This window comes from Ascaphus truei, chromosome 7 (assembly GCF_040206685.1).
Source record: "Ascaphus truei isolate aAscTru1 chromosome 7, aAscTru1.hap1, whole genome shotgun sequence".
NCBI lineage: Eukaryota > Metazoa > Chordata > Amphibia > Anura > Ascaphidae > Ascaphus > Ascaphus truei.
The window spans coordinates 18608703-18632801 of NC_134489.1; the positions used below are offsets into that span (position 1 = coordinate 18608703).

The window sequence follows — 24099 nt, forward strand, 5'->3', positions numbered from 1 at the left end:
GGGGGGCGGTTGTTTGAGAGGGGAAGGGAGGGGCGGCGGGAGTGTGAGAGGGGAAAGGAGGGGCGGCCGGAGTGTGAGAGGGGAAGGGAGGGGCGGCAGGAGTGTGAGAGGGGAAGGGAGGGGCGGCGGGAGTGTGAGAGGGGAAGGGAGGGGCGGCGGGAGTGTGAGAGGGGAAGGGAGGGAGTGTGAGAGGGGAAGGGAGGGGCGCCTGGAGTGTGAGGGCAAGGGAGGGGCGGCGGGAGTGTGAGAGGGGAAGGGAGGGCGGCGGGAGTGTGAGAGGGGAAGGGAGGGGCGGCGGGAGTGTGAGAGGGGAAGGGAGGGGGGGCGGGAGTGTGAGAGGGGAAGGGAGGGGGGGCGGGAGTGTGAGAGGGGAAGGGAGGGGGGGCGGGAGTGTGAGAGGGGAAAGAGGGGCGGGAGTGTGAGAGGGGAAGGGAGGGGCGGAGGGAGTGTGAGGGCAAGGGAGAGGCGGCGGGAGTGTGAGGGCAAGGGAGGGGCGGCGGGTGTGTGAGAGGGGAAGGGAGGGGCGGCGGGAGTGTGAGAGGGGAAGGGAGGGGCGGCGGGAGTGTGAGAGGGGAAGGGAGGGGCGGCGGGAGTGTGAGAGGGGAAGGGAGGGGCGGCGGGAGTGTGAGGGGAAGGGAGGGGCGGCGGGAGTGTGAGGGGAAGGGAGGGGCGGCGGGAGTGTGAGGGCAAGGGAGGGGCGGCGGGAGTGTGAGGGCAAGGGAGGGGCGGCGGGAGTGTGAGGGGAAGGGAGGGGGGCGGGAGTGTGAGGGGAAGGGAGGGGGGGTGGGAGTGTGAGGGGAAGGGAGGGGGGCGGGAGTGTGAGGGGAAGGGAGGGGGGGCGGGAGTGTGAGGGGAAGGGAGGGGGGGCGGGAGTGTGAGGGGAAGGGAGGGGGGGCAGGAGTGTGAGGGGAAGGGAGGGGGGGCGGGAGTGTGAGAGGGGGGGCGGGAGTGTGAGGGGGGGGCGGGAGTGTGAGAGGGGGGGCGGGAGTGTGAGAGGGGGCGGGAGTGTGAGGGGAAGGGGGGCGGGAGTGTGAGAGGGGAAGGGGGGCGGGAGTGTGAGAGGGGAAGGGAGGGGCGGCGGGAGTGTGAGAGGGGAAGGGAGGGGCGGCGGGAGTGTGAGAGGGGAAGGGAGGGGCGGCGGGAGTGTGAGAGGGGAAGGGAGGGGCGGCGGGAGTGAGAGAGGGGAAGGGAGGGGCGGCGGGAGTGTGAGAGGGGAAGGGAGGGGCGGCGGGAGTGTGAGAGGGGAAGGGAGGGGCGGCGGGAGTGTGAGAGGGGAAGGGAGGGGCGGCGGGAGTGTGAGAGGGGAAGGGAAGGGCGGCAGGAGTGTGAGGGGAAGGAGGGGCGGCGGGAGTGTGAGAGGGGAAGGGAGGGGCGGCGGGAGTGTGAGAGGTGAAGGGAGGGGCGGCGGGAGTGTGAGAGGGGAAGGGAGGGGCGGCGGGAGTGTGAGAGGGGAAGAGAGGGGGGGGGGGCGAGAGTGAGAGGGGAAGAGGGGGGGCGAGAGTGTGAGAGGAGGTGGGGGGGGAGTGTGAGAGGGTGAGTGAGAGGAAGTGTGATAGGGGAAGAGAGGGGGGAGTATGAGGGGAAGGGAGAGGGCGCGGGAGTGGGAAGATGGGGCGTGTGGGGGGGGGAGAGGGGGAATGTGAGAGGAAGAGAGAGAGGGGGAGGGAAATGTAAGAGATGACAAGAGGGGATTAGAGGGGTGAGTATGAGGGAACGAGGAGGGGGGGGGAGTCTATACATCGCTCCTGCACTATATCCGAAGCCTTAGGCCTCGGGCATGGTCAGCGCTTAGGCGCTGACCCGCGCTCATGCTTACCAGTGAGTCCCTGCAGCCGCAATGAGAGCGGCTTTAGCAGGGGCTCGCGCACGCTTCCGTAATCGTGCGGAGGCGTGGGTCTTAAGAAAATTTTTGTTTTGGCGCTCATGGCCAGTCACGTGAGCTGTTCGCCCAATGAGGGTGAACCAGTTCCGTGATGTCACAGCCCCCCACCCCCCCGACACGCCCCCGGATGGCGCGCGGTCTAAGGCCAGGGAAAGGACCCGCTTTCCCTCAGCTTCAGCGCGCCTCCGCCCGGCTGGATTCACCCTGGACGCAGCCTTAGGCCTCGGCCAGGCTTCCCGCTGGCGTGCTGAGGCGCGCTGAGGCTCAGGGAAAGCGGGTGCTTTCCCTGGGCTTGCGGTTGCTTTCCCTGCGCGCCGTCCGGGGGCGTGTCGGCCGGCGGGCCAGTGACGTCACGGAGCTGGTTTGCCCTCATTGGGCGAACCGCTCACGTGACCGGCCCTGCGCTCCGGCAAGCGGGGAAATTTTACATTTCCCTAAGACCTGCGCTTATGCGCGCTTGCGGAAGCGTAGGCGAGCTCCTACTAAAGCCGCTCTAATTGCGGCTATAGGGGCTCAGTGCCGAGCGGAAGCGCGCCTCCGCCAGCAAGCAGCAACCCTGGACGAGGCCTTAGAAGCACCCGATCCAATGCTGGGAACATAGCGCCATCTTGTGGCTCAGATAAGACAAGAACGTTTATCGTACAAGCTGTATTGCTGCTACTTGGGTTTTGTGATTGGAGAACCTGATCTCCTTTTTGGAGCGGGCACCGAAGGCTGCAGAAAGGGTTAAAGATTCCAGAAATGTGTGTGAGGGGAAGAGAGGGAGGAGTGTGAGAGGGGAAGACAGCGGGGGAGTGTGAGGGGAAGAGGAGGGGGGAAGTGAGAGAGCGAGGGGGGGTGCAAGAGAAGGGAGGGGGGTGTAAGAGGGGACAACGACGGACAGGAGAAAAGAGGCTTGGGGTTCCTCTGAAATTCCCATTATCATTCTAGGATTCCTTAACCAAAAAAAGACAGAAGTTGGAAGTCTGGTCTGACCGGACTGAGCAGGGCAGCATAGGAGCAGACGTGTGTGTGTGTGTGTGTTAGAGAGGGGAAGGGGACAGTGTGAGGGGGAGGGGGGGGGGAGTGACAGGGAATTTGAGAGGAAGAGAGAGGGGGACAGGGGGAACAGTGGTAGGGGGGGGAATGTAAGAGATGACGATAGGGGGGAATGTAAGGGAACGAGGAGGGGGGGGAGTATGAGAGGACAATAGGGGTGGAGAGAGTAGGAGAGGATGAGAGGGGGGAGTGCAAGAGGGACGGATGGAGGGTGTAAGACGGACGGGGGGGGGGGGAAGAGAGGGTTGGGGTTCCCCAGAATTTCACAATATAATTCTAGGGCTCCGTAGCAAAAAAAGGTTGGAACCCTGCTTCAGGAAGTGGGAGGTTTGTGAAACCGGAGTAAGAATGGTGGGGTCCACTCAAGCCACGGTGCGCGCGCGCGAACATGCAGCGCCTCTATGTGGCCGACCATACTGCGCGGCGCGAACATGCAGCGCCTGTATGTGGCCGACCATAGTGCGCGCGCGAACATGCAGCGCCTCTATGTGGCCGACCATAGTGCGCGCGCGAACATGCAGCGCCTCTATGTGGCCGACCATACTGCGCGCGCGAACATGCAGCGCCTCTATGTGGCCGACCATACTGCGCGGCGCGAACATGCAGCACCTCTGAGGCCGACCATACTGCGCGGCGCAAACATGCAGCACCTCGATGTGGCCGACCATACTGCGCGCGCGCACATGCAGCGCCTCTATGTGGCCGACCATACTGCGCGCGCGCACATGCAGCGCCTCTATGTGGCCGACCATACTGCGCGGCGCGAACATGCAGCGCCTGTATGTGGCCGACCATACTGCGCGCGCGCACATGCAGCGCCTCTATGTGGCCGACCATACTGCGCGGCGCGAACATGCAGCGCCTGTATGTGGCCGACCATACTGCGCGCGCGCACATGCAGCGCCTCTATGTGGCCGACCATAGTGCGCGTGCGAACATGCAGCGCCTCTATGTGGCCGACCATACTGCGCGGCGCGAACATGCAGCGCCTCTATGTGGCCGACCATAGTGCGCGCGCGACAGCTTTTTAAGCCACCAAAAATTAGATTTTTCGTGCGACGGCCGCGTCACGTGGGAGTTTCAACCAATCAAGGTGAACCAGCCTAGTGGCGTCACGCAAAAATCAAAGTCCATATATCGCTCAAACGTCAGGCGCGCACGACACCATGCGCTCCTGCACTATACTGTAGCCGAGGCCTTAGAAGTACCCGATCCAATGCTGGGAACATAGCGCCATCTTGTGGCTCAGATAAGAAAAGAACGTTTATTGTACAAGCTGTATTGCTGCTACTTGGGTTTTGTGATTGGAGAACCTGATCTCCTTTTTGGAGCGGGCACCGAAGGCTGCAGAAAGGGTTAAAGATTGTGTGTGTGCGTGTGTATAGAATTGCTAAACTCCACCACATTTAATACATACACACATAAATACAGCAAAGAAGTTGACCCATGTTATATTATGCTTTATACCTGCTGTATGTCTGAAAACTGAATAAAACACGAAGTTGAATAAAAAAATTAAAATAACCCAGGGGGTTGATGTTTGCGTAGTGGGGAAGAATTTTTGACATTCGGGATTATAAAACCTGACAAGGAAGATCACTGTTCGTTTATCATAGATCACATAAAAGGCTCTAAATAATATAATGCACTTTTATTGGTTCTTAAATAAAAATTTAAAAAAAACACTGAATTGAGGTATATATAAACACAGAAAAACAGCCCAGTGGCTGGAACCAGTCACCCTACTGTGAAAAATATTACACGCCCCTTCCCTTTCCCCTTCAGACACACCAATCTCCAGGCAGTGGAAGAATGACCCCTATCAAAAAAATTATGATGTAGATCACAGGTAGAATGTTTTTTTTTTTTTAAAGATTGTATTGTTCAGTGGTATTCACATTTAAAATGGAAAAGATAGAATAAATATAACTGTTTATTCTGGTGGGGCAGTAGGGGTCTTTTCGCAGAGGCGCTGGTGTGGTGCGCTTTGCAGGAGACACCACCAATGCTCTGCATGCGAAAAGCTTGTTCTGTTTTTACCCGTGTTTAAAATGTTTACGGGGAGCAGGGTCTCACTGTCCCGGGCCTGTTTCAGCTCATACAGAACGACAGGCACCATCCGAAATATAAGCGACAGTGCTCCTGAATACTGACGTGGCTGAGATACGGCCCGGGAACCTTTAGAATGGGCATTCAAGATAGAGATATACAAAAGAGGAAAAAATCTCTCCGTATATTTATATACATATAGAGATAAATAGGTTGGGTTACAAAGTAAAAATACTGTCTTTGGCCCTAATATCTATAATTATATATTTAAATTTAACGTTATATTTCTCTAAGCTGTGCTGGCTTTTACCTCCAAGGACAACGACTGTGACAGACAATTGCAAAGTTACCATTGGAAGAGGCATATGTTCTATTTCAAACGTCAAACTATTGTTCAAAAGTCACTTGGAAAGTGCACCTCTTATTGCAAAAGAATCAAGATGCTTTTCTCCCCGTCTGCTTTCCTTGCGTCACAAACCATATGGAGGAACGGATACAGTAGAAGTTATTTGACTGCACATCATTTTAAAATGTATGTATCAAGACTTCCGTTCTTCTCGTCTTTGATCTTCATTTATATTTGTGTGCCTATAACAAGCCAGTCAGGAGCTGGTGTAATCTACTTAAGAGACTGGCGGCTAATGTGTGATAAATAAGTGTCTTTACTGCTAACGGACAGGACAGCAACTAATTGATGTTCCACGTGGTGATAACAAGTTCAGCTTGATTTATATCTCCCATAAACGCACTTTACATACCTCATCCATTTGATCAACCTGTGGCAGTGGCATTTAAGTTGTTCCACCTGTATCTCTATTCACTGCTGTAGGAGCCAGCACTGCATTGCTAGACAGCAGCTAAAATAAGTTCCCTTAGAAGCTGCAGCCACTCTTAAAAGTACCAAAACTTGGCCCGATCTGGGTGGTGTCATTGCAAGTAAGGCCGGCGACTTGTCGTTCCTATTCAATACACAATCTTCCAGTGGGTGGGCTGCTCGCAGTTCTTCTCTGTGTCCCCGCAGAATCTGTTGTAGGTGGTCTTCGGATCAAAGCCCAGAATCTCTCTCTCCTCGTGAATTCGGAAGGAGAACGTGGAGACGGAGGTGCCGATGAAATGCCTGCGGGAAAAGGACGGGCAGGTTAGGGAAGGCCCTGCTGAAAAGAAAACGCACTTCATGGAGATTTGACTTGAACTCCTCCCAGGCCAGAGGGACACGGAGATCGATGTCTGGTACTGTATGCCACAGAATAGCAGGCCGCTGGAAGAGCACCGAAACGATCTTGCCATCATGTTTGTTCTTGGTTTGTAAACCCTTTCGCACAGTATTCCCTTTCCCAAATGTTCACTTTTACGATTATGATCTGTGCTCTTGCAGCGTTATTGATCCCTCTCTAGTATCGTTTCTCTTCTTTAAAGCCCTGTTTAAAAGGTTGGGGCTAAGAAAAACAAAAAAACTCAACACAAAATATACACCCAAGTGAAGAATTAGAAGCCTGATAATTATTTTTGTAGATAAACAGGACTAAGATGCTTATTTTACATCCCCCCGAAGTAGCCAATGTGCCTGTTTTCAGACAAAATTCCCATGAGAACTTTGCCCGATCGGATGGTTTGACTGATATACAGTATGTGTCTGAAAAGTGCTCAATTAAATAAAGTTATTATTATTATATAGAAAGAGCCCCTAAGCATCTCAAACTTGATTACCCTGAAATACCTATTGCCTGCCATAAAGGCTCAGATGCACAAAAGACAGTTATTGAATGAATGCCCTCTGCCAGCTGGGCAAGCAACTGCACTTTAAATCCATCGTTAGAAATACAGCTCACAACGACCTTCTCAACCCAATGTTTCACTTCTCTAATATTAATTACGATGAACTATAGATGAGCGTTGGGTTTGCAGAACCCCCTGGCATTTAAGATGTTAGTGAACATGTGGGCATGTGGTTTGTGACCATCCAGTATCTATAAGAATAATGATGCTCAGAGTCTGGAACGCAGCAATGATCCATCTTCTGAACAGCTGCAGAGTCAGCACTGGGAGCAGAGAGATTGTGAGCAGGGCGGATAAGAGCAGCGTCACCTGGCGTGGGCACAGATCCACTGGTCTATGATGGCCACTCCTCCATCCTTGTACAGCTCCAGCTCTTCCCAGGTGGGATCAAATCGCACCATTTCAGGGATCAGCTTCCTCAGCTCTTCGAGATCTGGGAAATGAAAAAAGAACAACCACCACAAATTCCAATACAGCCCCATCACCATGCATTACATGCACGCTGGTGTAAATACAAACGCACTGGCACTCCACATCCCAGGGAAGCACACTATTTATATCCCAACGCGCTACTCACGAAGAAACGCAGTACTAGAGCGCGTGTTGGAACTTAGGGAGGACACCCACCCCAGTCCTACAACCGGGACCTACCGAAAACATATAGGGGAACGAAGAGGAAGACCAACAAAGGGCGGGGAACACGAATGGGACCAGGAAAGCGGGCTGCCAGGGTTTTAGGGTCTGACAATGATCACTGCATGTGTCCATGGTGGTGCACCTACCTTGTCGGTCAGCGTCTGTTGCAACAAAGACTCTGTTGAGTTTTAGCTTCTCCAGGAGACTGTGGATTTCCTCTGCCGCCCCCTGCAGGCTGGGCACATCCTCCCTGTGTCCCCAAATAAAATCTTTCCTCCGTAGGTGCACCCCGAGGTACGCTCCCCCTAAAGCTGTGCCTGGCTTCCCCTGGTGAAGTACAAATCTATGTGAGAACCTTCCCTGCAATACATAGCATTGCTACCAAGTCATAAAGCGCTTCTCATCATTCCATTTACACTTTATATGTGTGCATGCAGCCACCCTGGGGGTGGAATCCTCACTGCACAGTGTGCTCTGCATGGGGATCCCCACCGAGGAGAAACATTGTTACAGCTGGAATGCTGTTAATATTATTATCCAGGTGGGTAATCCCGGGGCACAGAGAGACGGAGGTGTGCTCAGGATTTACACAAGGCAGGAGACCTGCAGTAAATCACATACTCAGGAAAGGTTTCTTTGCCTTTAGCAAGCGGCAAGGTGAAGAACCTTGTGAATAAACTTCCGTTTGACGCAGAATAGGTTAATGCCAGCCCTAAAATATGCTGGATAATACATGCAAACAAGTTATAAAATAAATCCGGTATCCTCCGTCTAGCCAGTCTAGGACATTTGGCCACGGACGTTTCGACACGACCAAATGACCGCCAGTGCTTCACCGCAACTCACCCCGCCGCCAGGTCCTGCCATCGCCGGCTGCTTCGCCGCTAAGGTAAGTGCTGAAGCTTAACACATATCCTAAAACCCTTACAACTAGCCCCATATTCTAAACACTAAAACTTACTTTCTCCTAGAAGCGGCCGGAGGCGGAGGTTCCAGAGGTGGATCAGCTGTGGCCAAACGCCGGTGGTCATTTGGTCGTGCGAAACGGCAGTGACTAAAGGTCCCAATTTGCTCCCTAGCTCCGCTTGCTTTTCCAGAGCACACAAGTATAATCTGTTCACCAATGCAAAATGAAAGCACATTTCCTTGGTGCAGCGAGATTGGGATGTAGCAGCGATTTGACTCCCTTGGCAGCATCTAAAGCGCATGGTGGTCAGAGGATCTATTTAAACAGGGCTGGCCTTAGGGCAAGCGAGGCAGATGACTTGGGCCCCACGCCTTCGGGATCCAACGTCCACCCGAGCGGAGGGGGGAGCTGAAGGAAGCACGTCCCCCCCCCGTCCCCCCCCTGCGGATGGGTGGAATTTGGATCCCGGCGCAGACAAGAGATGGGAGGAGGAGGAAACGTGTGGCCCTCAGATCAGCAGAGAGAGGTAGGTGTGTGTTCTTTTGAGAGGGGTGTTACCTTTTCTGGTCAGCTGTCTCCTGTAGCGTCACGTTGCCATGGGGACTGACGTCAAATGACGCCGCGACATCATGACAGTGTGTTGCTATGACAACGGGATTGCATATGCTGCCGGAGGGCCCCTAGTCAAAGTAAGTCCCCTTAACTTTTTACATGTGGCCCCCACTGTCAGCGTGTTGCCTTGGGCCCCGCAAAGCCTCTGCAAAGTGTTGCTGGCTCCACCAGCAGTGATAGGGTATTCCCAAGAGCTCCCGCTTTCACATCCATATATGTAGCCCCCACAAGGTGTCCACGGCAGAAACAGGACCGATCCCAATGTTAAGTACAGTGTGACTATACCCCCAGAGATAGGTGTAAATGTGCGTTACCTTCACCTTTGTCCAGTCCTCCTGGAACCTGGTCTTATCCGCTGCATCACTGGACTGGAGGAAGCTGGCACGGAATTCATCCCCCACCACCCGCAGGTGCTGAGCAAACACCATGCTGCGTCGTATCTGCACTCGGGGAACAAGGCAGCGTCAGGCTGCCCTATCCTCATACACCTGCAGTCACACTTTCATTTGAATTGGGGCACCCACACCGGAGGTCCAAGTCTCTTTAAAAAGTAGAAGCAATGGGCAGGTCTCTGAGCTAACCTAACATTGTCACTATTTCTGCTAACCTTTTCAGATTCACTTGTTAAAGCTGCAGTTCAAGTAATATCCTACGTGTGTGTTTTTCTTAATACATCAGTTCTGTACTTTGAAAAAGAACGCTGTGACGTTCGAAACGCGTTGGATGGGTCTCTTGTCACATTAAAGTGCCCTTTTAATTTATTTTTGATTCTGGGTCCTTCCTGCTCCGTTTTTGCTTGTGCTCTTTGCCCTCCATTTACTCCTGTTAACTACATATTGGAAGCTGCACAGCCTGCCTGCCACTCCTAGGATTTGTGAGTATTGTTTATGTTCAGGGGAACCTGCCAATGAGACTGATGGTGGGTGGGCATGTACCATCTACCACCTGTCTTCAGGAGGATAGTACCCATACTATTGGATATTAAGTACTAATATCATCACTCATTCCTTATACCTTGGATTAGTGGTTTGGCTTGCTTTATTCTATTATACCTGGCATTGGAGCGCTTTAGCCTATTTTTTCTATCTGTACTTTGAGAAAATACTTGTAGCATTTAAAAAAAAAAAAAAATCAATTTTAAAGACATTTTTAATGTATTCTAATTTAACAAGCATTTTTTGTTCCTATAGCAACCATTTCCAAAGTCACATCCTCTTCCCCTCCTGAAACAGCATCACCTTTTTGAGCCCTGCCCTCTCTAGCAGTGAACCAATTGAATCGAGTGCCTGCCTGGTCACATGATCTTCCTAACAGAACGTTGGCTGTCAGTGCAGCAGAAGAGGACCCAGGATGCATTTAGTGAACCCCCAGCCGAATCTTCAGCGATCGATTACAGGAGAACGGATCGATCAGCAATTTAGCTAATCCCTTGTCAGTGTGCAGATTGTATTGATGCACAGATTGAATGGGGAAAAAAATGTTTTTTTTCTTGAACTGCAGCTTTAAATCATTGTCGTTTGACATCAGTGGGAGGGGGAAAGTCAGCTTGGCCTGATAGTCACTGCACTTGGGCTGCCATTCGCAGGCTCCTGCTTAGCGACCAGCGACGTGACCTGCCCCTATACTCACGTCCCAGTAATCTTTGCCTCCGTAATGATCGTGAAGCAGGTTTTCAGCTCTGTCTATCATTATCGACCTAAAAGAAGCAGAATAAATACTAGTCATGCCACGGCTGGTGAGAGGCGTCTGCCATGCGCAGCTGCAAAGACGGGCCACGGAGGCACCGAATCACGTAGCGGCCTTCACAGGAATAACATGAGCCTGTTCAATGATCCAAATGATATATTGCAGATTTATAGCAACTTTCTAGGACAAAGAGAATAACAATGAGGTACTTCAGATGGAATCGTGTATTTATTTTTGGGAGCATATTCCTGGTTGTATGGTGTACATAAACCGAAGTATCACACAACATAGCTAGCTTCATAAGTAAAAGTGGGTTCCTAAAACCGCACATATACATATACACACACATATATATATATATATATATATATATCGGTTTTAGGAACCCACTTTTATTATATATATATATATATATATATATATATATATATATATATATATATAATAAAAGTGGGTTCCTAAAACCGATATATATATATATATATATATATATATATATGTGTATATGTATATGTGCGGTTTTAGGAACCCACTTTTACTTTTGAAGCTAGCTATGTTGTGTGATACTTCGGTATATATATATAAAATTACATTACATACCAATGGGGAGTGCCTTTAAAATTGCTATATATATTTTTATTTTTATTTTATTATGCTAACCTCCAAAAGGAGAGATCAGCACAAAGTTAAAGCAATTACTCTACTACATGTTGAAAATAATGGCGCCGCTGATGATCATACACAATATAAGTGGCAGATGCAGGAATAAAAACAACGTGTTTATAGTTCAAGCCAAACACAAAATATTAATTATTTACCAGGTTTGTGCCAAGGGATTCTCTGGAGTTTGAATGTGTGAGCCTCTTCAAACACAGCACATTGCAGGCCTATCCCACCTGTTCTAACACAATACATTGCAGGCCTATCCCACCTGTTCTAACGCAGCACATTGCAGGCCTATCCCACCTGTTCTAACGCAGCACATTGCAGGCCTATCCCACCTGTTCTAACGCAATACATTGCAGGCCTATCCCACCTGTACTAACACAATACATTGCAGGCCTATCCCACCTGTTCTAACACAGCACATTGCAGGCCTATCCCACCTGTTCTAACACAGCATATTGCAGGCCTATCCCACCTGTTCTAACGCAGCACATTGCAGGCCTATCCCACCTGTTCTAACGCAGCACATTGCAGGCCTATCCCACCTGTTCTAACACAGCATATTGCAGGCCTATCCCACCTGTACTAACACAGCACATTGCAGGCCTATCCCACCTGTTCTAACACAGCATATTGCAGGCCTATCCCACCTGTTCTAACGCAATACATTGCAGGCCTATCCCACCTGTTCTAACGCAATACATTGCAGGCCTATCCAACCTGTTCTAACGCAATACATTGCAGGCCTATCCCACCTGTTCTAACGCAATACATTGCAGGCCTATCCCACCTGTTCTAACGCAATACATTGCAGGCCTATCCCACCTGTACTAACACAGCACATTGCAGGCCTATCCCACCTGTTCTAACGCAATACATTGCAGGCCTATCCCACCTGTTCTAACGCAATACATTGCAGGCCTATCCCACCTGTTCTAACACAGCATATTGCAGGCCTATCCCACCTGTTCTAACACAGCATATTGCAGGCCTATCCCACCTGTTCTAACGCAATACATTGCAGGCCTATCCCACCTGTACTAACACAGCACATTGCAGGCCTATCCCACCTGTTCTAACACAGCATATTGCAGGCCTATCCCACCTGTTCTAACGCAATACATTGCAGGCCTATCCCACCTGTTCTAACGCAATACATTGCAGGCCTATCCCACCTGTTCTAACGCAATACATTGCAGGCCTATCCCACCTGTTCTAACGCAATACATTGCAGGCCTATCCAACCTGTTCTAACGCAATACATTGCAGGCCTATCCCACCTGTTCTAACGCAATACATTGCAGGCCTATCCCACCTGTTCTAACACAGCATATTGCAGGCCTATCCCACCTGTTCTAACACAGCATATTGCAGGCCTATCCCACCTGTTCTAACGCAATACATTGCAGGCCTATCCCACCTGTTCTAACGCAATACATTGCAGGCCTATCCCACCTGTTCTAACGCAGCACATTGCAGGCCTATCCCACCTGTTCTAACGCAGCACATTGCAGGCCTATCCCACCTGTTCTAACGCAGCACATTGCAGGCCTATCCCACCTGTACTAACACAGCACATTGCAGGCCTATCCCACCTGTTCTAACGCAATACATTGCAGGCCTATCCCACCTGTTCTAACGCAATACATTGCAGGCCTATCCCACCTGTTCTAACGCAGCACATTGCAGGCCTATCCCACCTGTTCTCACATAATATATTGCAGGCCTATCCCACCTGTTCTCACATAATATATTGCAGGCCTATCCCACCTGTTCTCACATAATATATTGCAGGCCTATCCCACCTGTTCTCACATAATATATTGCAGGCCTATCCTACCCAGGGTTGCCACCTTCTACTGAAGCCCAACGTGGAGAATAATGTTCCATACACCCATAATCATATCTCTAACGGTCCATTAAATGTCTGTACAGATAAGGTATAACCTCTGGTTATATAACATAACCATGTACTGTCACCATAACTAGGGTGACTAGATGTTTCATTTTTTCTGTACTTAGTCCCGACTTTTAAAAAATAAATCCTGTTTTCTTTTTCCGGCACTTGCTGGACGCGCATGCGTAAAAGTGGCTGTCAAGCACCGATCGCGCATGAGTGGCCGTCAAGCAACAATCGCGCATGTACATGAGCGGCTGACAAGCGCTGATTGGCAGCCGCTCGTGCGCATGCATGGTCAGCCTCGCCGTTCGAAATATGTCCCCGTGAAAATATGGTCATGCCAACAATAAGGCTACGGCCCCGCTCCCTCAGTCAGCGCGCCCGCACTGCATGCAGGCAGGGCGCTGAGAGGCACAGACCGCTATCTGCGGTCTGTAGGGAGCAGGAGCAGCGGCCGTGGTTTGAGCGGGGGGGCGTGGTTTGAACAGGGGGGCGTGGTTTGAGCAGAGGGACCCGCTACTCCCCCCCCCCCACCCCCCACTCCCTCCACGGGCTCGGTCTCGGTCTCCCAGGCTGCACGAGGGAGCTGCTGCGGGCTGCTGGAAGGTAAGCAGCTCCCGCTCCCTCCCCCCACAATTGCCCTCCTCACACACACTGATACACACACGCACACACACACACACACACAGTAGGAGGAAGCTGTCTGACAGCTCCCGCCCCCGCCACTGATAGGCTCATCAGCGTACCACGTGACGCGTCACCGCTCGGGATCACAATTTTCTTGCATCCCCTGGCGGCTGCCGCGTCACAGCGCATAGTGAGCAGTGCAGCGAGGGGGGACTGGGACCGGCTCAGAAGGATATTCCTGCTGGTGAGGAACGTGGCCGCGCGTGCCGCCGGACGCAGCGGGACCAGAGCCTAACTCTGTGCCCAGGACATACGTGAAAACGAGAAGTAACTCTCAGTGTATTACTTCCTGGTAACACATTTGTATAAATATATTTCTGTGTGTGTCTGACTTTCTCACCTTGCTGTGGTGTTTTTCAGTAGGACCGGGGAAATGATAGATGCCGACCCCTGCACCGACAGGCAGCTGACGTTTAATCCTCTGGTTTCCTCGTAGCCCCAAAACCAACCCCTAAAAACAGCAGCAGAAAGTCACAGTTTAGTGTTTCATCTTCCTGGAAGTGTTAAGAGCTCATTTATACCAACACAGAGTATTGTCACCAAAGATCACCACCGGAAATCTGTTTTGTGTGCACAGCTTTAGAACCATGTTGGCCATTTGCCTCATACCAGGTCCCTGAGGGGTTAGCACATTTCCCCAATATTTGAACTCACAGATAATCCCAGCTCCCGTTTAACACTGTCTTTCTGTACTGAGACATTTACACAAATCTTTGCAGGGAGCTTATTTTTGTATAGCCACGTCACTCGTTCCCCTCCCCTCTGATTTACTCAACAGAAGACTGCATTTAGCCTGCACACCTCCCTGTCAACGAATGAGTTCAATGTTCTTTACAGAACAGGATAGCCACAGTACATCTTATTAACCATAAAGTGACAACTAATTCATTAAAGAAGCTTTGAGGACTCGCAAGGCTACATGAACATCAGTGAACGAAAGTAAACTGCACGTAGCCCGATGCAGGTTCAGTTGTGATTTATAGTTTGTTTAAAGGTTACATTGATAAACTGAGATTTGTTATGTGGTCAAATGCTACCTATAGTATCCATGTTTGTCTTCTGAATACATGAGCTGCTCAATGCATGGCCTCTGGTCTACCTTCTCCTCCCAGGTGCCCGCTTTCCATCCCTCCGCATAGCCTTGCAGGACGTACACCTGCTCTATGAAGGGTCCTCCGGATTCTGGAAATGGAATAGAGTCAAAGGAATTGGATGGTGAACCAATGCACTTCTCATTAGCTCCTGCCGTTGTGCGGACAAAATGCACATCCAGTAGTTTGAAGGATTCTCAGCACATACAGTATAGGATTGAAACTTTTACTATATCAACCATGAGCTTGTAAATGCAGTTTACCCGACTTTGTGATGTGAATTGAGGTCACTGATCACTGTTGGAAGAGAGGCAAGAAGGAGATAGATAGACACACCCTCCTACAGCGGAAGGCATGTGAGAGCTGAAAAGTTGCCTACCACGGTCATTCTGTTTCCAGATCGCTTTTGGATTAGGTTGAAAGGACCTTTATTCCTTTACCTGCCTCTTGATAATGAAGAAGATTGTGAATGGGCAATGTTTAACTCGTTTTAATTGCAGGTGAATAAATCTCTTTCATTGCTGAGTAGAAGCGTTTTGCGCTCGTATCTCCCAGGCACTGTTACAGAGTGAACACAAGAACACTTACACGAGCTGCAACGCTTTGCTGGCCCTCAACATGCTTCCAGCTAATACCTACACTTTTATCCATTTATTGGACTGAGTGATATTCAGTGGTATTATATGTGTAATCTTTCATGGTAACCCCAGGTCATTAAATATTTTTCTACACACACACCAGTCATCGTTGTATTGTCCTCCTCCCCCTGCGTACATTAAGCACGTTTTTTCTCCTACACTAATATATATGTGTGTATACACACACACACACTATATATTTTGGAAAGTTGTTTGTCTGTTCGCTAATCATTTGAACACCTCTTTTGATAGCGTAACCAAATTTTGCATGATGGTTCCTGAGATCAAGGAGCAGGTTTGTGTCTATGTTTGGATACAATTCGCAAATGACATCAGCAATGACACAACTGATAACGTCACATATGACATGATACCATCACACAACCCTCAAGCAATCACTTAATCTTGGTCACTCTGAAAATCCAATTTGCAATTTTAGCAAAAATACAGGAGCAACCAACGTTCAAAAGTGCGAGATCGTAGTTTCACAAACAGGCAGCATTAGAGGCTCTCGAACGAACAACTCAGGCAATTCAGACGCAATGAAACTATTATTGGTGGAGCTCTTGTTGTTGTTTTAGCCAGGGCATTTTGCATTAAGAAATAAAAAAATAATTATCCATTTATAAATTCCATTATTTTTTGGTTTCGTAGAATTCCCAAGCAACGCAGGGCTACTTTCAGATATATATATATATATATATATATATATATATATATATATATTTATATATATATTAGGGTAGTGAGTCCTGGCATACAGAATGTACATTGATTTCACCCCAGAGGTGGATGTACGAATACCTGAGAGCCGTAACTGTACATTTTTTGGGTTGCGAAGGTGCTATATGAAATAAAGGTTATACTTAGACTGTTAGTGTTGATGTGGTTTACCTGCCAGGAAGTCTTCATACTCAATGACCGGGATATTTTGGTTAAGGCTTTCGAGGTCAAAGAATTCGGCCCAGGGGATCCGGACCTGGTGGATGTCAGGACTCTGCCAGTGATAAAGCCGGCCCCAGGGGGGCAGAACCAGCACCCAGTCTGAACTCTTCAGCAGGGTCTGGAGAAGGGAGGCGATCCGAATGTAAACATCCCTGCGCAGATTAAACCCCTCTGGGGGATTCACATCATACAGCAAGTACCTTGAAGGAGAACGAGACAAATATATATATATATATATATATATATATATATATACACATACACACACATACATATACACACGTTATGTACAGTATACTGGAGTCAAGTTTGCACACTGAATAGGAGAGATGTAGGAAAAATGTGGACAAGTCGTGATGGACAGGGGGAGAGGTATAAGTGACAGAGACAGGAAGGCTCGAGGGGCAGGGAATGAGAGGACAGGTTCTCAAATCAAAGTAAGGATGGTAATGTGAACAGGGTAGAATGTATGGGACAGGGGTCCTGCATGAAGGATATTGTAGGAACGACAGGAAGTGGGGACTATTGAAGTGCTGTACTTAGGGAATAAGAATGGAGTGGTCATGAGATAAAAAAGGGATATTTATGACATGGTGAAATAGTTTGAACTGGAAAGTGGGGCATTAAGCAGGATCCAATATGATGGTGGGTAGTTAAGACAGGGTGGGACATAAATAGGTAAAAAGGACAATATGGGGGGGGGGGGGGGTAGCTAAAATATGAAAGGTAATTAGTGCTGAATGGGGAAATGAATGTATAACAGGGAAATAAGTAAAGGTTGTAGTAATTAATGTATAAATAGGTAATTAGTGCAGGTTGGTGTAATTAATGTATGAGGGGATAATAATGGCAGGTTGGGTAATGTCTAAAAGGGTAATCAGGGTAAAAGGGGTATTTAGAGTAAGAACACACAGGGTGTCTGCCCGGAGAGGATAAGTTAGGGTATGGATGGGATCAGAGCACAGGAGAGGATAAGTTAGGATATGGAAGGGATCAGAGCACAGGAGAGGATAAGTTCGGGTCTGGATGGGATCGGAGCACAGGAGAGGATAAGTTAGGGTATGGATGGGATCAGAGCACAGGAGAGGATAAGTTAGGATATGGGTGGGATCAGAGCACAGGAGAGGATAAGTTAGGATATGGATCGGATCAGAGCACAGGAGAGGATAAGTTCGGGTCTGGATGGGATCGGAGCACAGGAGAGGATAAGTTAGGATATGGATGGGATCAGAGCAGAGGAGAGGATAAGTTAGGGTATGGATGGGATCAGAGCACAGGAGAGAATAAGTTAGGATATGGATGGGATCGGAGCACAGGAGAGGATAAGTTCGGGTATGGACGGGATCAGAGCACAGGAGAGAATAAGTTTAGGATATGGATGGGATTGGAGCACAGGAGAGGATAAGTTAGGGTATGGATGGGATCGGAGCACAGGAGAGGATAAGTTAGGGTATGGATGGGATCAGAGCACAGGAGAGGATAAGTTAGGGTATGGAAGGGATCAGAGCACAGGAGAGGATAAGTTAGGGTATGGATGGGATCGGAGCACAGGAGAGGATAAGTTAGGATATGGATGGGATCGGGGCACAGGAGAGGATAAGTTCGGGTATGGATGGGATCAGAGCACAGAAGAGGATGTTAGGGTATGGATGGGATCGGAGCACCGGAGAGGATAAGTTAAGTTAGGGTATGGATGGGATCGGAGCACAGGAGAGGATAAGTTAGGATATGGATGGGATCGGAGCACAGGAGAGGATAAGTTCGGGTATGGATGGGATCAGAGCACAGGAGAGGATAAGTTAGGGTATGGATGGGATCGGAGCACAGGAGAGGATAAGTTAGGATATGGATGGGATCGGAGCACAGGAGAGGATAAGTTCGGGTATGGATGGGATCAGAGCACAGGAGAGGATAAGTTAGGGTATGGATGGGATCGGAGCACAGGAGAGGATAAGTTAGGATATGGATGGGATCGGAGCACAGGAGAGGATAAGTTAGGATATGGATGGGATCGGAGCACAGGAGAGGATAAGTTAGGGTATGGATGGGATCAGAGCACAGGAGAGGATAAGTTAGGGTATGGATGGGATCGGAGCACAGGAGAGGATAAGTTAGGGTATGGAAGGGATCGGAGCACAGGAGAGGATAAGTTAGGGTATGGATGGGATCGGAGCACAGGAGAGGATAAGTGAGGGTATGGATGGGATCGGAGCACAGGAGAGGATAAGTTAGGATATGGATGGGATCGGAGCACAGGAGAGGATAAGTTAGGATATGGATGGGATCAGAGCACAGGAGAGGATAAGTTAGGGTATGGATGGGATCGGAGCACAGGAGAGGATAAGTTAGGGTATGGATGGGATCAGAGCACAGGAGAGAATAAGTTAGGATATGGATGGGATCAGAGCACAGGAGAGGATAAGTTAGGGTATGGATGGGATCAGAGCACAGGAGAGGATAAGTTAGGGTATGGATGGGATCGGAGCACAGGAGAGGATAAGTTAGGGTATGGATGGGATCAGAGCACAGGAGAGGATAAGTTAGGGTCTGGATGGGATCGGAGCACAGGAGAGGATAAGTTAGGGTATGGATGGGATCAGAGCACAGGAGAGGATAAATTAGGGTATGGATGGGATCAGAGCACAGGAGAGGCCCTACAAAGCTGCCACGTCCCCAGGCTTCCCTTATACCTCCGCTCGGCTGCGGCGGCCCCGGCCGGCAGGGAGGCTGCAGAGTGTCCGGGACTGAACTCCCCCTGGTCGCCGCGGGACGGGACCGAGGACACGAGTAGGGCTGCGAGGTAAAGCCAAGGGAGGAGGGAGGCCCGGGTAGAACCGGCAGCCATGTCCTCGGCGAGAGCCAGGGGAGAGGGGCGCACTTCCGCCTTCCAGGCCTCGGCATCTCGTTACCATGGAGACCGCCATCTGCTCCCACTTCCGCCTTCCAGGCCTCGGTATTCTGTTACCATGGAGACCGGCCGCTGCTGCTGCTGCTGCTGCTGCTGCCACGTCCGGGTACCACGTGGTTCACACATGTTGCTTTGCAATCACTGGTCAAAAGTCTATAGAACAATGGTGAGAAATATGTGTGAACCAAGCAAAGAAGGGCATTTTAATGTCATTATTCTTCTATGTCATTATAATAACAACAATAATAATAATATTTCTGCTAATACTATTTGTAATAATGATTCTGACTGTTAAGTACTTGCGAAATGTCACATCTTTGCTGTACACAGTATGATGGAGGCATTTGGTCACTTTCTTACACACCATAACTTTGTGTACGTGCTGTGTGGCCACTGCCCGCTCCACAATGCAACACAACCGTAACCCCTCTCACGCTGATGAGACCCAAAGATTTTGTAGGAACTGAGGACAGCGTGGAAGGAGAAAATGGACCATTATGAAGATCCGCTGTTTCCTTCAGGAGTGTTAGAGGAAGGGGGAGTTTGGGGGGGCTGCAGCCGCTGCACTATCTCCAACACAGCAGATGGGACATGAGTGTGGACATAGAGGAGACCCTGAGGGGCCTGAAAAGGAATTTTCAGCAATCTGGAGGTGGGTAGGGTTGCCGGCTGTCCAGTATTGAACCGGACTGTCCTGTATTTGGTCACTCTGTCCAGTAAATAATTAGAGATAATACAGGACATGTATTTGTCCGCTATTACCTCTCTGGACATAGTGACCTGACTGGCTTGGATGGGGGAGAGGGTGTATTTCCCCGAGCAGGGCTGCTGCTAGCTGACTTGGCAGCTTCCTCCATCCTGATTGGCTGCTGCTGGGTAATGCAGCCAATCAGGAGGAGGTGTCAGGAGTCTGTGAGTGGGGCCAAGGAGAGGAGGAAACAGCATAGAGGTGTGTGTATGTCTCAAGCGGGTCACAGCTTTCACCATTGTGTCCTAGAGGTGGGTGAGAAATGCAACCCCTTCAGGAAAATTCACTCCACCCTAACGGAGCTGCGAGATAGAGACGGCGACGTGTAGCAGGGGAAGGTGGAAGTTATGAGTCATGAGAGACTTCGATGTGAACCTACATCCTTCAAGTGATGGTCTCCCTGCTGAATTCGACACTAAGCCAGGCCTGCCAAAGTCACAGCACGTGGGGCAGCATGCGGTCCATGAAACATCGTCATCCGGCCCACTTTGGGTGCTCTGCAAGTTGCAGGTGTACAGACCACGTATCGCTGTGTGGGAGCCCTGCAGAGAGCAAGCATGAGGTGAGTTCCAATCATCCACCCAATTGCCCCACTACCTCAATCACCTGCCAGATGGCCCCACGGCCCCAATCACCCACCCGATCGCTGCGCCACCCCAATCACCCCCATGTGATCACCCCAATCACCCGCCAGATTGGTAAGAGAGAGAGGGGATGGGAGAGAGGGGTGGGGTAGAGAGAGTGGGAGAGTTGGATGGGGGATAGAGAAGGGATGGGGGAGAGAGAGGTGGACGAGGAGGCGAGAGAGAGGGAATAGGGGGGAGAAAGAGAGAAGATGAGAGAGAGAGATCAGTGATGTTTACTTATTTTTACGTAGGTAGGTAGTTTTATATTTTTCAGGGGACTATTTAATACTTTTTGTAAGCCATGGTACTTCTTATTGTTTATAAAAGTGTACAACAAAAGACAGAGAAGCCCAAAGCTACATCCAATATGACAAAAATACACAGTGAAATACTTATATATTCTCTTGAAAAAGGGTAATTTAGTTAAATTCTTTGGCCAAAGCATTAGAAGCATGCAAGCCACATCAAGGCATGACCAAATTTGCAGGCCCTAACATTACCTGATTAAAATTCCCATTTACCTCTATATTAAGAGGGAGAATGATCAGTTTGGATTTGTCCAAACCCAGCAACATGAAAAAGACCTGCTAACTTGGAAAGTGGGGCGGGCCGAGCTTAAACCCAGGGAGAGGGGGTTGGGGGGGGGGGGGGCACTAGCCTCCAAACAGCTGAGACCAGCTGGAAAAAGTTAATAAACACAGAATCACAGCAAGCTCAAGAAACCCCAAAACATATCACATAATATCTTATACTATATTAGTGAAAGCACTGTATGTTTGCCTGCCTGGATGTCCGGTGTCCCTAGCGGCAATCTCATTGGTCCCTTGGGCCGCCCGCCCCCGCACACCTCTCATTAGCCTCACACACTCACACCACCCCCTTGGCCCGCCCCCCACACCTCGCATTGGCCTGAGGCGGAGTGACGGGCCAAAGGTCCACAAAAAAAACACACACACACACACACACACACACACACGCGCGCACACACACACACACACACACACACTGACACACACACACACACACTGACACACACACACACACGGTGTTACATACATTAGCAGCACATCTCCCGCTCTCTTCCCCACCGGTCCCGGAGGCTCCGCCTCTCCCTGTTTCCCGCACTTTCACCCCCCCCCCTCCACGTGGGAGCTGCCGGATGGGTGAGTGAGCGGCCGGACGGGTGAGTGAGCGGTCTTCACGTCCCCTCACCCCCCTTCACCTCCCCTCACTCACTTCCCCTCCACCCCCCCCCCCGGCGCCGCTACAGTCAGCGGAGGAGCGGAGTGATCACCTCCCCTCACTCACTTTCCCTCCACCCCCCCCGGCGCCGCTACACTCAGCGGGGGAGCGGAGTGATCACCTCCCCTCACTCACTTCCCCTCCACCCCCCCCCCCCCGGCAACGCTACACTCAGCGGGGGAGCGGAGTGATCACCTCCCCTCACTCACTTCCCCTCCACCCCCCCCCCCCCGGCGCCGCTACAGTCAGCGGGGGAGCGGAGTGATCACCTCCCCTCACTCACTTCCCCTCCACCCCCCCCCCGGCGCCGCTACACTCAGCGGGGGAGCGGAGTGATCACCTCCCCTCACTCACTTCCCCTCCACCCCCCCCCCCCCGGCGCCGCTACACTCAGCGGGGGAGCGGAGTGATCACCTCCCCTCACTCACTTCCCCTCCACCCCCCCCACCCCCCCGGCGGCGCTACAGTCAGCGGGGGAGCGGAGTGATCACCTCCCCTCACTCACTTCCCCTCCACACCCCCCCCCCGGCGCCGCTACAGTCAGCGGGGGAGCGGAGTGATCACCTCCCCTCACTCACTTCCCCTCCACCCCCCCCCCCCCCGGCGCCGCTACAGTCAGCGGGGGAGCGGCCACAACACGCTGCCTCCCGCCTCAGATCCACGTGGGAGCTGCCGGACGGGTGAGTGAGCGGCCTTCACCTCCCCTCACCCACCCCTCACTACACTTCCCCTCCCTTCCACCTCCCCTCCACCACCCCTCACTACACTTCCCCTCCCTTCCACATCCCCTCCACTTCACCCCCCCTTCACCTCCCCTCCACCCCCCCTTCACCTCCCCTCCACCCCCCCTTCACCTCCCCTCCACCCCCCCTTCACCTCCCCTCCACCCCCCCCCTCCACCCCCCCCCCCCCCCCCTTCACCTCCCCTCCACCCCCCCTTCACCCCCACCCCCACCTTCACCCCCCTTCACCTTCCCTTCACTCCCCCTTACAACCTCCCACCACCTCCCCCCCTTCCCACCACCTCCCCCCTCTTCCCACCACCTCCCCCCCTTTCCACCGCCCCCCCCTTCCCACCTTCCCACTACCTCCCCTCCTCCATCTCCCCCCTTCCCCTCCTCCATCTCCCCCCTTCCCCTCCTCCACCTCCCCCCTTCCCCTCCTCCACCTCCCCCCTTCCCTTCCTCCACCTCCCCCCTTCCCCTCCTCCACCTCCCCCCTTCCCCTCCTCACCTCCCCCCTTACCCTCCTCACATCCCCACTTCCCCCCCTCTCCCCTCTTCCCCCCCTCCCCTCTTCCCCCCTCCACCCCCTTCCCCCCCTCCACCCCCTTCCCCCCTCCACCCCTCTTTCCCCCCTTCCCCCCTCTTTCCCCCCTTTCCCTCCTCCCCCACCTTTCCCCCCTTTTCCCGTCCCCCACCTTTACCCCCTTTCCCCCTCCCCCCTTCACCCTTACCTCCCCCCCTTCACCCTTTCCCCCACCTCCCCCCTTCACCCTTTCTCCCCCCTCCCCCCTTCTCCTCCCCTCCTCCCCCACCTCCCTCTTCCCCCTTCCTCTCCTCCACCTCCCCCTTCACCCCCCCTTCACCTCCTGTCACCACCCCCCCTTCGCCTCCTGTCACCCCCCCCCCTCCCTTCACCTCCTGTCACCCCCCCCCCCTCCCTTCACCTCCCGGCAACCCCCTCCACCTCCCATCACCCCCCCTTCACCTCCCCTCACCCCTCCTTCACCCCCCCCTTCACCTCCCCTCCGCCCCCCCTTCACCTCCCCTCACCATCCCCCACCACCCCCCCCCTCACCACCCATCCTCACCTCCCCTCCGACCTCCCCTCCGCCCCCCTTCACCTCCCCTCACCACCCCCCACCACCCCTCCGACCTCACCTCCCCTCCTTCAACGCCTTTCGTCCGCCCTCCCGCCTCTGCCTTTCGCCCACCCGCACTTCTGCCTTTCACCCGCCCACCGCTCACATCCCCGCGCCACACAGCCGCCGCACGCACTAAACAGACCTGCCACACTCGACACACACCCGCCGCCTCTCACCCACCCCACACACTCGACA

General features: G+C 51.8%; 1 protein-coding gene across 3 annotated transcripts; it reads right to left on the minus strand.

Annotated features, from left to right (window-relative positions):
* Positions 1-4556: 4556 nt before the first annotated feature.
* On the minus strand, positions 4557-19427 carry POFUT2 (protein O-fucosyltransferase 2). Of its 3 annotated transcripts, none has more exons than XM_075607148.1 (9): positions 19204-19427; positions 16463-16713; positions 14877-15021; positions 14180-14290; positions 10530-10596; positions 9221-9340; positions 7528-7708; positions 7055-7178; positions 4557-6086 (listed from the first exon to the last, which is right to left on the minus strand). In XM_075607148.1, exons 1-9 carry the CDS (start codon positions 19356-19358, stop codon positions 5933-5935), a joined length of 1308 nt encoding a protein of 435 aa, XP_075463263.1. In that variant the 5' UTR covers positions 19359-19427; the 3' UTR covers positions 4557-5932. The 3 variants fall into 3 exon arrangements, with proteins under 3 accessions (XP_075463263.1, XP_075463261.1, XP_075463262.1); XM_075607146.1 differs by having other exon boundaries at positions 7528-7741; positions 9215-9340; XM_075607147.1 differs by having other exon boundaries at positions 9215-9340; positions 19204-19425.
* Between the last annotated feature and the right edge of the window lie 4672 nt (positions 19428-24099).

Coding starts and splice junctions, on each gene's coding strand:
- POFUT2 (XM_075607146.1), bottom strand. CDS start 19,358: ATGGCTGCCGGTTCTACCCGGGCCTCCCTCCTCCCTTGGCTTTACCTC. Junction 14,291..14,876: donor GACAAACATGGATACTATAG/GTAGCATTTGAC, acceptor TGCTGTTTTTAG/GGGTTGGTTTTGGGGCTACG. Junction 9,341..10,529: donor GAGGCAAAGATTACTGGGAC/GTGAGTATAGGG, acceptor CCCCGAGTGCAG/ATACGACGCAGCATGGTGTT.